General features: G+C 40.7%; 1 protein-coding gene across 2 annotated transcripts in view; it reads left to right on the top strand.

Annotated features, from left to right (window-relative positions):
* The window catches only part of DNAJC10 (DnaJ heat shock protein family (Hsp40) member C10), a 56,681-nt gene extending 41,561 nt beyond the window's left edge, over window positions 1–15,120 (top strand). For both annotated transcript variants that reach the window (XM_058440453.1, XM_032755217.2), the window contains 2 exons: window positions 13,055–13,159; window positions 14,859–15,120. In XM_058440453.1, the coding sequence (XP_058296436.1) occupies window positions 13,055–13,159; window positions 14,859–14,870 (117 nt within the window). In that variant the 3' untranslated portion in view covers window positions 14,871–15,120. The remainder of the gene's footprint in view (window positions 1–13,054; window positions 13,160–14,858) is intronic.
* Window positions 15,121–15,385: the final 265 nt, after the last annotated feature.

Raw genomic sequence — 15,385 nt, 5'->3', positions numbered from 1 at the left:
TTAGTCTGAGTAATGTTTTTTTTCTATTTTCTGATCCTTGTCATTTTTTTATTTTATTACATATTACTGATACGAGTTTTTAAAATTTACGTGTATACCAAGCGATCTTAAAAGGTTTTTTGTCTCATGGTTGATACAGACTCAATTGCCTTAACATTTTTATACTAATGAATAGGAAAACTACTAGAAAGAGACAAAAAAAAAGTATTATTCGTGACTATCTTTGGGTCCTGGAATTCAAGGTAATTTTCTGCTTTCTGTGAAAGGTTATGGTGACTGTTGAGTTCGCTAAGAATACTCTAATACACACTGCTGCTTGGAATAATATTTCCTTACTATATTTCTATTCAGTATACTTTTTACTGAGTAAGTTTCAAAGTAATGACCTTCCTTTGTGGGGAGGAAAGAACAATGATGCACTAAAGTATTTGCCATGTACTCATGTTTTCTGGTAAAACATTAAAAATAGATAATTTCAAATATTTTTATACTTTTTGTGCAGAGCTTATAGCTTGCAGTGAATGCCAGGAATGATTCTCAGACAATTCCAGCTGAACGGGGGCAAGATAGCTCTTCTTTTTTTTTTTTGAGACGGAGTCTCACTCTGTCACCCAGGCTGGAGTGCAGTGGCGGGATCTCGGCTCACTGCAAGCTCCGCCTACCGGGTTCACGCCATTCTCCTGCCTCAGCCTCTCCCAGTAGCTGGGACTACAGGCGCCCGCCACCACGCCCAGCTAATTTTTTGTAGTTTTAGTAGAGACGGGGTTTCACCTGGTCTCAATCTCCTGACCTCGTGATCCGCCCGCCTCGGCCTCCCAAAGTGCTGGGATTACAAGCGTGAGCCACCGCGCCCGGCCGAGATAGCTCTTCTAAGAGAGTCCACCGCAGCATTCATCCGCCAAGTATTTATTGGAAGGGCTTGTTAAACCACAAACATCCACTAGATGGCTTGAGGTCCGGTCGTGAGACCGCTGTGGCCTTGTAAAAGCACTCAAACTGCATTCTCAGGAGGCTGTTTTCAGCGTTGCTTATCACCCCACACACTCCACTCCTTGTCCTGCTTTCAGGGTCAAGGAGTTTCATTCTCATGCACAAATAACATACACACAGTACCTCGGTATTTTTCCATGCCCCGACCTCAAATGTCATGTACATAAGTTTGAATATATTGCCATGCTCCCCTGACGTCTGCCCCTTCTTTAATTCTTAGCACATGCTGGTCATCCAATGCAAGGTAAACTTCTGTTGTTCTTCCTTGGTCATAGATGTGTCGGGTGGCAGCACAGAGCCGTCTGCAAATGCCTAGCAAACAGATAAAAAAAAGTATTAAGTACAACGGCCATCACCTAAATGCATGTTTAACCCAGACAACAAAGTGTTCGGGTTTAACCACTGAAAACCTTCTTTAATTGCTGAAGGGTACTTGTTTGTAGTTGCTGTGACTATTCTTCAAGTTGTTTCTTTAATTTACACACAAGAGTGGAAATTTGAGAAGACAAATCATCGTGATAAGCCCCTTGCAGATGTGCTTTCACTCTCTCCCAAGCATATTAGGAGCTATTATATGGCAGAGGTGTGACAGAATTATATTGCCAATCACAATGTAAATTTTGACGGGTAATGAATGCCTGCTGCTGATCCCCTAGCCATTCAGCAGCGGCTTCAAGGGTCTCTAGGTGAGACAAAATAGTTTTATCAATATTTAGCTATTCCTGAAATTCATGGGTTACATTATATACCATGTGGCTTATCACTGAGGCTGTGTGAATAGATTCTGTCAGAGAAGCAGTTGCAGTAGTGGCAGTTGCTAATATAATAAAAGCTGAGACTAAAAAGGCAATTGAAGTGGCCAGAAATCTTATTTTTCAAGTATGAGACAATGCTTTTCTAAATAGCTGCAGGGTGGAATCCTCTCCCTAGCTCCAAGTTAAATTTACAGGCAGCCACCATTCTGCACGCCATTTTAAGATCATGACACAGGTTATATTTAATTATGTAACGTTTTGATGAGAGAAGCATGTAGCATACCAACTACTGGAAGAGACTTTAATACTATAAAAGGATTGATTCTGCTCTATGTTAGGAACACCTTGCCTAAACAAAAGTATATAAGGGTGCATAGCACAAATCAAGACTGTGTTGGTAACATTATTATGCAAAGAGAGGGTATAGTTGCCACCGCTAGTAATATACTCACCATGGTAAAGAACCCATTCAAAAAAAGGAAGTCCTAATCTCCAAACCTGGGTATGAGCAGGGCTTAAAGCTTGTTTCCCTTTTACTTGTAGTATTGGTCCTGAAAGCCCATACTCTGACCAGATGATAGAACTATTGGAGGGACTCCTAAATCCAATAGTCTGATCTGCAGACATAAGATTACCATGGGGAGCCTAATCAAGTAAGGTGTCATTATCAAACAGAGGCTCTTGACGCAGCGCAGGCTGTTTGCATGGCGAACACTGGATGCCCTCACACTTCTATCGCCAGTCCCTACTGGGACAGCATGTAGGAAGATCAGGCACTTGTGTAGCTTCGTTAGAGACTCAGTAAGATTAGTGCTAACAGCAGACATAAAGATCAAGTTTGCAAACTTAGTATCCCTTTGGGGCTGGTAGTAAAGATGCTCCTGAAGAATGGGAGTAACACATTTATCATGTGCTATTATGGAAAAACAAAGGGGAATTACTAGGCAATAAAATCAAGTAGTAATTAAGCTTAATCCATCCCAAATTTTCAGTTAAGGGGTAAGACAGAGGCATCCATCAACCTCCTGTCCAAAAAGTATCATTAGATGACAAAGGCAGGTCAGCATCCCACCATGTAATAACATTTAAAACGGGGATTTAAAACATGACTCCAATAAACATGTTCTTGAGCTGATCCCACTTGGCAAAGGACAACAATTGCCAGCCACCCAACATCCATGTCTGTCTTACTTTCTCAGAAGTTTCCCCAATTACCGCCAGATACATAAGAAACCGATTCTCTGCGGTTGCGGGGGCTTCCACAGCTGCAAGCCAAATAGATACCTGTTGATCCAATTTCTTTAGCTGTCCCCAGGTAGTGTTAGGTGCCTTCCAAGTCATCAACCGTCATTGTTGTGGTCGATTCTCTAACAACAGGTCCTGTTCTCGAAAAGAGAGCCCCATATTCCCCCTTTTTTGTTTAAGATACACATTACGAGTTTGATAAGCTTGTTTAACAATGGCTTGACTAGTTGCGGTATAAGGAATACTAGTTTTGTGTTGTATGTGCTAAAGTTGCAATGCATATGCAAATCGAGCACTAAGATAGCAAGGTCTATTATCAGTTTTTATAGTTTGTGGAAGGTTTAAAGTTATAATGGATTCAAATAAATGACCAATTGCATCTTTAGTTTTTTCTCTGGTCTGGGGGTAGCATGTTTTAGGCCTGTATAAGTGTCCGCGGTAACGTGGAGAAATTTAAAACATCTAAAGGGTGGGTACTGAGTAACATCAGTTTGGCAGATGGCATTAGGCACCTGACCTTGTAGGTTGGCGCCAAGCCTTAAGGAAAAAGGGGAAAGAGAATGCTGTTGGCAATCAGGACAAGTTTTAATAATCATGCGAGCTTGAGCAAGTGTCAAATGAAACTGTTTAAGAATCCAGGCGTTCTGATGAAAAAAATCATGATTAGCTAGAGCTCACAAAAAAGCAGAAGAATCTGCAGACCACATCTATGGTCATACTAGAGCATCAGCTTGAGCATTCTTTTCTGATAAGGGACCAGGTAGCTTAGAATGAGAGCGAATATGTGTGATGTAAAGAGGGTGATGACGGGACCGAGGAGCTCTTGTGCTGGAAGAAACAAAGCTAGTAGGGGTTCATTAGTAATGCCCTTCACATGTGCAAGATTTAAATGAGTAATACTATATAGCACGTAAGCAGAATCACTATATTTATGTCTTGGTGAGGAAAAGTTGGTTGCATGCTGCCTCCTAGGTTTTATCCCAGATAGCTCTGGCTTTCTTGCTACCCACAGAGGCCTGGGACAGGAGAGTTGGTAAGATGCAACTAACTTTTCCTTATACTCCAGGGAAGCAGAAAAAAGACACGGCCAGAAAGGCTGATGCTGGAAGTAGGAAATGAGAACTTGCATATTAGGAAGACAATCATAATCAGCCACTTTCCTTCCCTCCTGTAGGCACCCCCCCAGCAGGGAAGTTTGTTGAGGAGACGCAGCCACCTAATCATACAGATGTTCGCTGACCGGGGGTATAATCTAAGAACTGTCCCTTGGGCAGCCTCTAATCTCCTTAAGGGGGATGGGAGATGCTGTTGGCTGAACGGGGCCAACAGATGCAGGTCCCTTTAAGGTTGGGGGAAAGAAAGGCAATGGCTTTTCTATAGGGGGGAGGAAAAGGCTCCAGTCCGTCCTTATCCTCACTAGAAAAAATATCCTCCTTATTCCCTACAGAAGGGAATGAAGTAGAGAGAGGAGCACCCCCGTTCTGTTCTGGTTCCTGTTTTTCCTCACTAGAAAAAATCTCTTCCTTATTCCCCATAGAAGGGAATGAAGCAGAGAGAGGAATCTCTCCCTTTAAATCTTCCGAATTCCTTTCAGGTGGAGATAATGGGCGATCTGGCGGATAAAGAGGATACCACGCAGAGCGTACTAGTGCCCAGGTGGCCAAAATAGTAACATTAGTAAAATGACCTTGCTCGTTTCCTCTTTTCAGGCAGCGACCTATCTGCTTCCATAACTCTAAATCTAAGGTTCCTTTATCAGGAAACCAAGGGCATTTCTGCCAAATTAAAAGCATAAGCTTGTGTAGAGCTCCAGGCTCTACAGTGCACTGGATAGCCTTAAGTAGCTGTTGCATTGTTTTAAAAAATACTTTCTGTTCTTTGGTCATTTCCTGACCCATGATAACCTAACCCCTGGTATTTTACGCGTGGGTCCCGTCCTCCTGATGGGAGTCAGGACTGTCCCTTACTCTGGGATTCCCTGAAAATTGATGAGCTCTCCTCCTTCACGCGTAACTTCAAAGCGATCACGTCAAGGGCACCACTTTCGGAGCTCATAGCTTGCAGTGAATGCCAAGAATGAGTTCTCAGACAATTCCAGCTGAGCAGGGCTGGTGGGGGGGGGGGGTGTGGGGGCAGCTCTTCTGAGAGAGTCCACCCCAGCTTCATCCGTCCACCAAGTATTTATTGAAAGGGCTTGTTAAACCACAGATATCCACTAGATGGCTTTTTTGAGGTCTGGTCGTGAGACACCTGTGGCCTTGTAAAAATGCTCAAACTGCGTTCTCAGGAGGCTGTTTTCAGCATTCGTTATCACACCACACACTCCACTCCCTGTCCTGTTTTTAGGGTCAAGGAGTTACATTCTCATGCACAAATAACATACACACAGTGCCTCAGTATTTTTCCATGCCCCAACCTCAAATGCCATGTACATAAGCATGAATATGTTGCCGTGTGCCCCCCACATTTTGAGGGAGAATTAGGTTAAGATCTGATGTTATTTATTGGTAGTTACATTTTGAGATGAGTAGGGCTAAATTAAGAAATTGGATGATGAATTTCAGAAATCTAGAATTGCCACACATCTGGATTTTTCAGTGAAGGTTTTTGATTTGTCAAGAATCTGTGTCTTAAGAACAATCTAGAGCAAGCAAAACTTGATGGAGGTGAGAGGCAGCTTATACCAGAGCCTGAGTCTTCATTTCTTTGAATCAACAGCTCTATTTCTCAGTTTTCAGAATAGCTGAGAGATGGGTGACATAAATAGGGGTCTTCTTCAGATAATATCAGAGAAGCATCAATTTAATGAGCAGTTACAAGAGTTAACCATACCATAGACAGAGCTGTTTGAAAAGATGTTGCCATGTGTCCAGAGGAGTCCAGGGGACAAAGTTAGGAACCAAACATCCCTGTCCAAATTGAAAGACAAAGGTAGCATTCAGCCATTGAGGCCAGACAGGAAGGCCAAAGCAGAATAATGGTTGGAGTAAAGAGAAACACAAACCAGGTGGGCAGTTACACACAAAACAAAATCCTAGCACATAGTTGGGGATTAGAGTTCACACCAGGATTAAGACAACAGGTGGCCCCAGATCCAAATAAGCAGGTCAGGATATGTTGACCTGTTCCTTCTCCTGCTTTTCAGCCACCTTCCTGCTGTGTGCAGATGAAAACTAGGAGATACATGTTGCTTTCCATTACTGTTGTTGGTCATGGTTGGGCAGTGCTAATGATTGTATTAGAGTGGAGTGAGTTCAATCCTCTGGGAACATCTTTTTTTTGTTTTAATTATACTTTAAGTTCTAGTGTACATGTGCACAATGTGCAGGCTTGATACATAGGTATACATGTGCCATGTTGGTTTGCTGCACCCATCAACTCATCATTTACATTAGGTATTTCTCCTAATGCTATCCCTCCCCAGCCCCAACTCCCCAACAGGCCCCGGTATGTGATGTTCCCCCCCATTGTGTCCAGGTGATCTCATTGTTCAATTCCCACCTGTGAGTGATAACATGCGGTGTTTGGTTTTCTGTCCTTGTGATAGTTTGCTGAGAATGATGGTTTCCAGCTACATTCATGTCCCTGCGAAGGACATGAACACATCCTTTTTTATGGCTGCATAGTATTCCATGGTGTATATGTGCCACATTTTCTTAATCCAGTCTATCATTGATGTACTTTTGGGGTGGTTCCAGGTCTTTGCTATTGTGAATAGTGCTGCAGTAAACATACGTGTGCATGTGTCTTTATAGTAGCATGATTTATAATCCTTTGGGTGTATACCCAGTAATGGGATTGCTGGGTAAAATGATAATTCTAGTTCTAGATCCTCGAGGAATCGCCACACTGTCTTACACAATGGTTGAACTAATTAACACTCCCACCAACAGTGTAAAAGTGTTCCTGTTTCTCCACATCCTCTTCAGCACCTGTTGTTTCCTGACTTTTTAATGATTGCCATTCTAACTGGTGTGAGATGGTATCTCATTGTGGTTTTGATTTGCATTTCTCTGATGACCAGTGATGATGAGCATTTTTTCATGTGTCTGTTGGCTGCATAAATGTCTTCTTTTGAGAAGTGTCTGTTCATATCCTTTGCCCACTTTTTGATGGGGTTGTTTTTTTATTGTAAATTTGTTTGAGTTCTTGTAGATTCTGGATATTAGCCCTTTGTCAGATGGGTAGATTGCCAAAATTTTCTCCCATTCTGTAGGTTGCCTTTCACTCTGATGATAGTGTATTTTGCTGTGCAGAAGCTCTTTAATTAGATCCCATTTGTCTATTTTGGCTTTTGTTGCCATTGCTTTTGGTGTTTTAGTCATGAAGTCCTTGCCCATGCCTATGTCCTGAATGGTATTGCCTAGGTTTTTTTCTAGGGTTTTTATGGTTTTAGATCTTACATTTAGGTCTTTAATCCATCTTGAATTAATTTTTGTGTAAGGTGTAAGGAAGGGATCCAGTTTCACCTTTCTACATATGGCTAGCCAGTTTTCTCAGCACCATTTATTAAATAGGGTATCCCCATTGCTTGTTTTTGTCAGGTTTGTCAAAGATCAGATGGTTGTAGATGTTTGGTGTTATTTCTGAGGGCTCTGTTCTGTTCCACTAGTCTATATATCTGTTTTGGTACCAGTACCATGCTGTTTTGGTTACTGTAGCCTTGTAGTATAGTTTGAAGAAAGGTACCGTGATGCCTCCACCTTTGTTCTTTTGGCTTAGGATTGTCTTGGCAATACGGGCTCTTTTTTGGTTCCATATGAAATTTAAAGTAGTTTTTTTCAATTCTCTGAGGAAAGTCATTGGTAGCTTGATGGGGATGGAAATGAATCTATAAATTACTTTGGGCAGTGTGGCCATTTTCACGCTATTGATTCCTCCTATCCATGAGCATGGAATATTCTTCCATTTGTTTGTGTCCTCTTTTATTTCGTTGAGCAGTGGTTTGTAGTTCTTCTTGAAGAGGTCCTTCACATCCCTTGTAAGTTGGAGTCCTAGGTATTTTATTCTCTTTGTAGCAATTGTGAATGGGAGTTCACTCAGGATTTGGCTCTCTGTCTGTTAATGGTGTATAGGAATGATTGTGATTTTTGCACATTGATTTTGTATCCTGAGACTTTGCTGAAGTTGCTTATCAGCCTAAGGAGATTTTGGGCTGAGATGATGGGGTTTTCTAAATATACAATCATGTCATCTGCAAACAGGGACAATTTGACTTCCTCATTTCCTAATTGAATACCCTTTATTTCTTTCTCTTGCCTAATTGCCCTGGCCAGAACTTCCAATACTATGTTGAATAGGAGTGGTGAGAGAGGGTATCCTTGTCTTGTGCTGGTTTTCAAAGGGAATGCTTCCAGTCTTTGCCCATTCAGTATGATATTGGCTGTGGGTTTGTCATGAATAGCTCTTATTATTTTGAGATACATTCCATCAGTACCTAGTTTATTGAGAGTTTTTAGCATGAAGGGCTGTTGAATTTTGTCAAAGGCCTTTTCTGCATCTATTGAGATAATCGTGGTTTTTGTCTTTGGTTCTGTTTATGTGAAGGATTACATTTATTGATTTGCTTATGTTGAACCAGCCTTGCATCCCAGGGATGAAGCTGACTTGATCATGGTGGATAAACTTTTTGATGTGCTGCTGGATTCGGTTTGCCAGTATTTTGTTGAGGATTTTCACATCAATATTGAGGATTTTCACATCGATGTTCATCAGGGATATTGGTCTAAAATTCCCTTTTTTTGTTGTGTCTCTGCCAGGCTTTGGTATCAGGATGATGTTGGCCTCATAAAATGAGTTAGGGAGGATTCCCTCTGTTTCTATTGATTGAAATAGTTTCAGAAGGAATGGTACCAGCTCCTCTTTGTAGCTCTGGTAGAATTCAGCTGTGAATCCTTCTGGTCCTGGACTTTTTTTGGTTGATAGGCTATTAATTATTGCCTCAATTTCACAGCCTGTTATTGGTCTATTCAGAAATTCACCTTCTTCCCTCTTGGGAGGGTGTATGTATCCAGGAATTTGTCCATTTCTTCTAGCTTTTCTAGTTTATTTGCATAGAGGTGTTTATAGTATTCTCTGATGGTAGTTTGTGTTTCCGTGGGATCGGTAGTGATATCTCCTTTATCATTTTTTATTGCATCTATTTGATTCTTCTCTCTTTTCATTAGTCTTGTTAGCAGCCTATCAATTTTGTTGATCTTTTCAAAAAACCAGCTCCTAGATTCATTAATTTTTTGAAGGGTTTTTTGTGTCTGTCAGTTCTGCTCTAATCTTAGTTATTTCTTGCCTTCTGCTAGCTTTTGAATGTATTTGCTCTTGCTGCTCTAGTTCTTTTAATTGTGATGTTAGGGTGTCGATTTTAGATCTTTCCTCATTTCTCCTGTGGGCATTTAGTGCTATAAGTTTCCCTCTAAACACTGCTTTAGCTGTGTCCCAGAGATTCTGGTATGTTGTGTCTTTGTTCCCATTGGTTTCAAAGAACATCTTTATTTCTGCCTTCATTTCGTTATTTACCCAGTAGTCATTCAGGAGCAAGTTGTTCAGTTTCCATGTAGTTGTGTGGTTTTGAGTGAGTTTCTTAATCCTGAGTTCTAATTTGATTGCACTGTGCTCTGAGGGACTGTTTATTATGATTTCTCTTCTTTTGCATTTGCTGAGGAGTGTTTTGCTTCCAATTATGTTGTCAATTTTAGAATAAGTGCAGTGTGATTCTGAGAAGAATGTATTTTCTGTTGATTTGGGGTGGAGAGTTCTGTAGATGTCTATTAGGTCTGCTTGTTGCAGAGCTGAGTTCAAGTCCTGGATATCATTGTTAACCTTGTGTCTCATTGATCTAATATTAACAGTGGGGTGTTAAAGTCTCCCATTATTATTGTGTGGGAGTTTAAGTGTCTGTAGGTTTCTTTTTTTTTTTTTTTTTTTTTTTTGAGACGGAGTCTCGCTCTGTCTCCTAGGCTGGAGTGCAGTGGCGCAGTCTCGGCTCACTGCAAGCTCCGCCTCCCGGGTTCACACCATTCTCCTGCCTCAGCCTCTCCGAGTAGCTGGGACTACAGGCGCCTGCCACCACGCCCGGCTAAGTTTTTGTATTTTTCAGTAGAGACGGGGTTTCACCGTGGTCTCGATCTCCTGACCTCGTGATCTGCCCACCTCGGCCTCCCAAAGTGCTGGGATTACAGGCGTGAGCCACTGCGCCCAGCCGTGTCTTTGTAGGTTTCTAAGGACTTGCTTTATGAATCTGGGTGCTCCTGTATTGGGTGCATATATATTTAGGGTCGTTAGCTCTTCTTGTGGAATTTATCTCTTTACCATTACGTAATAGCCTTCTTTGTCTCTTTTGATCTTTGTTGGTTTAAAATCTGTTTTATCAGAGACTAGGATTGCAACCCCTGTTGTTTTTTTTTTTGTTTGTTTGTTTTCCATTTGCTTCATAGATCTTCCTCCATCCCTTTATTTTGAGCCTGTGTGCATCTTTGCACATGAAATAGGTCTCCTGAATACCGTACACTGATGGGTCTTGACTCTTTATCAAATTTGCCAGCTTGTGTCTTTTAATTGGGGCATTTAGCCTATTTACATTTAAGGTTAATATTGTTATGTGTGAATTTGATCCTGTCATTATGATGTTAGCTGGTTATTTTGCCTGTTAATTGATGTAGTTTCTTCATAGCATCAATGGTCTTTACCATTTGGCACGTTTTTGCAGTGGCTGGTACCCACTTGTTTCTTCCCAAGTTTAGTGCTTCCTTCAGGAGCTCTTGTAAGGCAGGCCTGGTGGTGACAAAATCAGCATTTGCTTGTCTGTAAAGGATTTTATTTCTCCTTCACTTATGAAGCTTAGTTTGGCTGGATATGAAATTCTGGGTTTAAAATTCTTTTAAGAATGTTGAATATTGGCCCCCACTCTCTTCTGGCTTGTAGGGTTTCTGCCGAGAGATCCACTGTTAGTCTGATGGGCTTCCCTTTGAGGGTAACTCGACCTTTCTCTCTGCCTGCCCTTAACATTTTTTTCTTCATTTCAACCTTGGTGGATCTGACAGTTATGTGTCTTGGGGTTGCTTGTCTTGAGGAGTATCTTTGTGGTGTTCTCTGTATTTCCTGAATTTGAATGTTGGCCTGCCTTGCTAGGTTGAGGAAGTTCTCCTGGATAATATCCTGAAGAGTGTTTTCCAACTTGGTTCCATTCTCTCCGTCACTTTCAGGTACACCAATCAAACGTAGATTTGGTCTTTTCACATAGTCCCATATTTCTTGGAGGTTTTGTTCATTTCTTTTTACTCTTTTTTTTCTCTAACCTTGTCTTCTCGCTTTATTTCGTTAATTTGATCTTCAATCACTGATACCCTTTCTTCCACTTGATTGAATCGGCTATTGAAGCTTGTGCATGTGTCACCAAGTTCTTTTGCCATGGTTTTCAGCTCCGTCAGGTCCTTTAAGGTCTTCTCTACGCTGTTTATTCTAGTTAGCCATTTGTCTAATCTTTTTTCAAGGTTTTTAGCTTCCTTGCGATGGGTTCAAACATCCTCCTTTAACTCAGAGAAGTTTGTTATTACCGACCTTCTGAAGCCTACTTCTGTCAACTCATCAAAGTCATTCTCCATCCAGCTTTGTTCCATTGCTGGCGAGGAGCTGTGATCCTTTGGAGGAGAAGAGGTGCTCTGATTTTTAGAATTTTTAGCTTTTCTGCTCTGGTTTGTCCCCATCTTTGTGGTTTTATCTACCTTTGGTCTTTGATGTTGGTGACCTACATCAAAACAATGGGGTTTTGGTGTACATGACCTTTTTGTTGATGTTGATGCTATTCTTTTCTGTTTGTTAGTTTTCCTTGTGACAGGTCCCTCAGCTGCAGGTCTGTTGGAGTTTGCTGGAGGTCCACTCCAGACCCTGTTTGCCTGGGTATCACCAGCAGAGGCTGCAGGACAGCAAATATTGCAAAACAGCAAATATTGCTGCCTGATGCTTCCTCTGGAAGCTTTGTCCCAGAAGGGCAGCCGCCTATATGAGGTGTCTGTCGGCCCCTATTGGAAGGTATCCCCCAGTTGGGCTACATGGGGGTCAGGGACCCACTTGAAGAGGCAGTCTGTCCATTCTCAGAGCTCAAACGCTGTGCTGGGAGAACCACCGCTCTCTTCAGAGCTGTCAGACAGGGACATTTAAGTCTGCAGAAGTTGTGTGTTGCCTTTTGTTCAGCTATGCCCTGCCCACAGAGGTGGAGTCTAGAGGCTGAAGGCCTTGTTGAGCTGCGGTGGGCTCTGCCCAGTTCAGGCTTCCCTGTCCACTTTGTTTACCTTCTCAAGCCTCCACAATGGCAGACACCCCTCCCCCAGCCAGGCTACCACCTTGCAGTTCAATCTTAGACTGCTGCACTAGCAGTGAGCAAGGCTCCGTGGGTGTGGGACCCGCTGAGCCAGACACGGGAGAGAATCTCCTTGTCTGCCAATTACTAAGACCTTGGGAAAAGTGCAGTATTTGGGCAAGAGTGTCCCGTTTTTTCAGGTAGTCTGTCACGGTTTCCCTTGGCTAGGAAAGGGAAATCCCCCAACCCTTTGCACTTCCCGGTTGAGGCAACACCCCCCCATCCCCGCCCCGGCTTCTTCTCGCCCTCTGTGGGCTGCACCCACTGTCTAGCCAGTCCCAATGAGAAGAACCAGGTACCTCAGTTGCAAGTGCAGAAATCACCTGTCTTCTGCGTCGATCACACTAGGAGCTGCAGACCGGAGCTGTTCCTACTCAGCCATCTTGGAATGCCCTCTCAAACGTTATCTGGGAACATCTGTTCTTGCACAGTTTTGACGTTTTGAGGCTTTTGTAGTCAGTGATGCTTTTTTTTTGTTTTTAAACAAAGAATTGTTTCATGTTTCCGTGACACTATTATTGGTATTTATTTTAGGTACATAATGGTTTAACTGCTTTTGCAGCATTATTTCCTTGAAGAGAATAAATTTGAATTTCAAACACTTCAAGTTTTGGAACAAAAGAACTTGAAAGCATATTTAATCAAGTTTCTTAGGTGGAAATGTTATGTTTTGATTAAATACTTAAAAGATAACAAGTGTTTTTAATTTTAGAGAAATTTTCAAGAAGAGCAGATAAATACCAGAGATGCAAAAGCAATCGCTGCCTTAATAAATGAAAAATTGGAAACTCTCCAAAATCAAGGCAAGAGGAATAAGGTATGGACTAAGCCTAGAGTTGACTTTGGCAAAAGTTAGCAAAATTTATTTTTCCTATACATTACATGCATCCAGAGATAAGCAAAATGAGGCATCAAAAAATAGTAAGATAGCTGAAAATTCTACTTGGGGAAATAGGACAATCAAAATGTAGCCTAGACACTGAAATGCTTTTAAAAATTTGGACAAGTAAAACCACTTAACAAAAAATAGTGACTGTGGTCCATGCAAAAACATGTATACAAATATTTATAGCAGTATCATTCATAATAGCAAAAAAAAAATGAAACCAAATGTCTGTCAACTGACAGATAAATGAAATGTGGTATATCCATTCAATAGAATATTTTCAGCCATAAAAGGAACGAAGTACTGACCTATGCTACAACATGGATGAACTCTGGAAAATGTTTAGTGAATGAAGCCAGTCACAAAGGCCAAATATTATATAATACTATTGATGTAAAATATCTAGAATAATCCATAGAGACAGAATGTAGGTTAATGGTTGCCTGGGGCTGAAGTGGAGTGGGATAGAAAAGAGCACAAATGGGGTAACTGCTAATGGGTAGTAAGGAGTTTATTTGGGGAATATGGAAAATGTTTTAAAATTAGATTGTAATGACAGTTGGACAACTCTGAATATACCAAAAACCACTAAACTCCTTTAAATGTGGGAATTTTATGGTATGTGAAATATATCTCAACAAAGCCATAAAAAAAAAATAGTGACTGTGGCCATAAATTATTTAAATTTTGTTCAAATGTAAATAAAGCATTGAATTGTTAGGAATAAATATACTGGAGCCTCATAACACGTTTTGGATAGCAAATTTTCTTTTGTTCTTGGTGTAATCAGAACGTATTGAAACCCATATTCGTGTTGGCCGCTCTTTGAATCTTTAATCTGTCAAGAAGCAGCACAACCTTTTTCCTGTTACTCTTCAGAAGGCAGTTCAGTTTTACCTTTTTCAAATCCGTGTTACTGTAGATCATACTTAAAAACAGAACAAAGAGTCTATGAATGTTGTAGTGCTTTTAAAATGGAATTTAATGCAATCACATGAGGTATCTTGTATTCTTTCCCTATGAGGCTAAAGGAGGACAAAATAGCTCAGCCTCTGGAAAGGGCTAGAGAAGTCTGGCTTAATAGCACCATATTAGACAATAGGTTCTACTGTAATCCAGTTCAAACTGCAGACCCCAGTAGACAAAGCCTTACAACCTACCTCAAGAATATTTTTTACAAATCTGAAAGGTAGGAAAGTGTTATGAGTCTGTATTTTCTTGGTTCCACTGAACAAACATGTTTTTCTAGTGTTTTGCTATATTAGTTTTCTCAAGATATTTTATTTTGAAAGATATAACTTTTATCTCATTAAATACTTGAAATTTAAAAATTGTCATAATCTAGAATATCATACCTGAAATTAAGTTAAAGAGCATACCCAATATGCTTGAAATTATGTAAACCTATATAGTTAGTAATTTCTGCTGTGGGCAGGTAAGAACTAGGAGATATTCTTTTCTTTTTTATTGTTATATTTTGGCAAAGTATATTTCATGTCATGATCCATTAAATAAGAATATTGAGTATTTCTGAAACAGTGAAATGTTGGTTTGTGGTATTTCGCCTTATTTTTAACATTACCAACTCATACTTCCTCCTTTCTCTATCGCCTTTACATCATTATTATAGGATGAACTTTGATAATGTTGAAGATGAAGAAATAAAAGAAATTCTGACAGATGACATCAGAAGCCACCTATTTAGAATGTTACATTTATGATGGGAATGAACGAACATTATCTTAGACTTGCAGTTGTACTGCCAGAATTATCTACAGCACTGATGTAAAAGAAGGGTCTGCAAACTTTTTCTGTAAAGGGCTGGTTTATAAATATTTTAGACTTTGCAGGCTATATGGTTCACACATGAGAACAAGCATAGAGTCATCATGTATTCTTCTCTGTTATTTACTTTTAACAACTCTTTAAAAAATATTAAAACAATTCTTAGCTCAGAGCCATAGAAAAGTAGGGCAGATTCAGTCCATGGACCATAGATTGCTGTCCCCCTCTACGGACTTACGATGTTTCAGGTGGCTGGCTTGAACACGAGTCTGCTGTGCTATTATCTACATAAATGTCTAAGTTGTATAAAGTCCACTTTCCCTTCACGTTTTTTGGCTAGCCTGAAAAGAGGTAACTTAGTTTTTGGTCACT

This window comes from Hylobates moloch, unplaced genomic scaffold (assembly GCF_009828535.3).
Source record: "Hylobates moloch isolate HMO894 unplaced genomic scaffold, HMol_V3 SCAFFOLD_1, whole genome shotgun sequence".
NCBI classification, from domain to species: Eukaryota; Metazoa; Chordata; class Mammalia; order Primates; family Hylobatidae; genus Hylobates; species Hylobates moloch.
The sequence above is the reverse complement of the archived record's forward strand: the minus strand, read 5'-3'. Positions and strand labels throughout refer to the sequence as shown.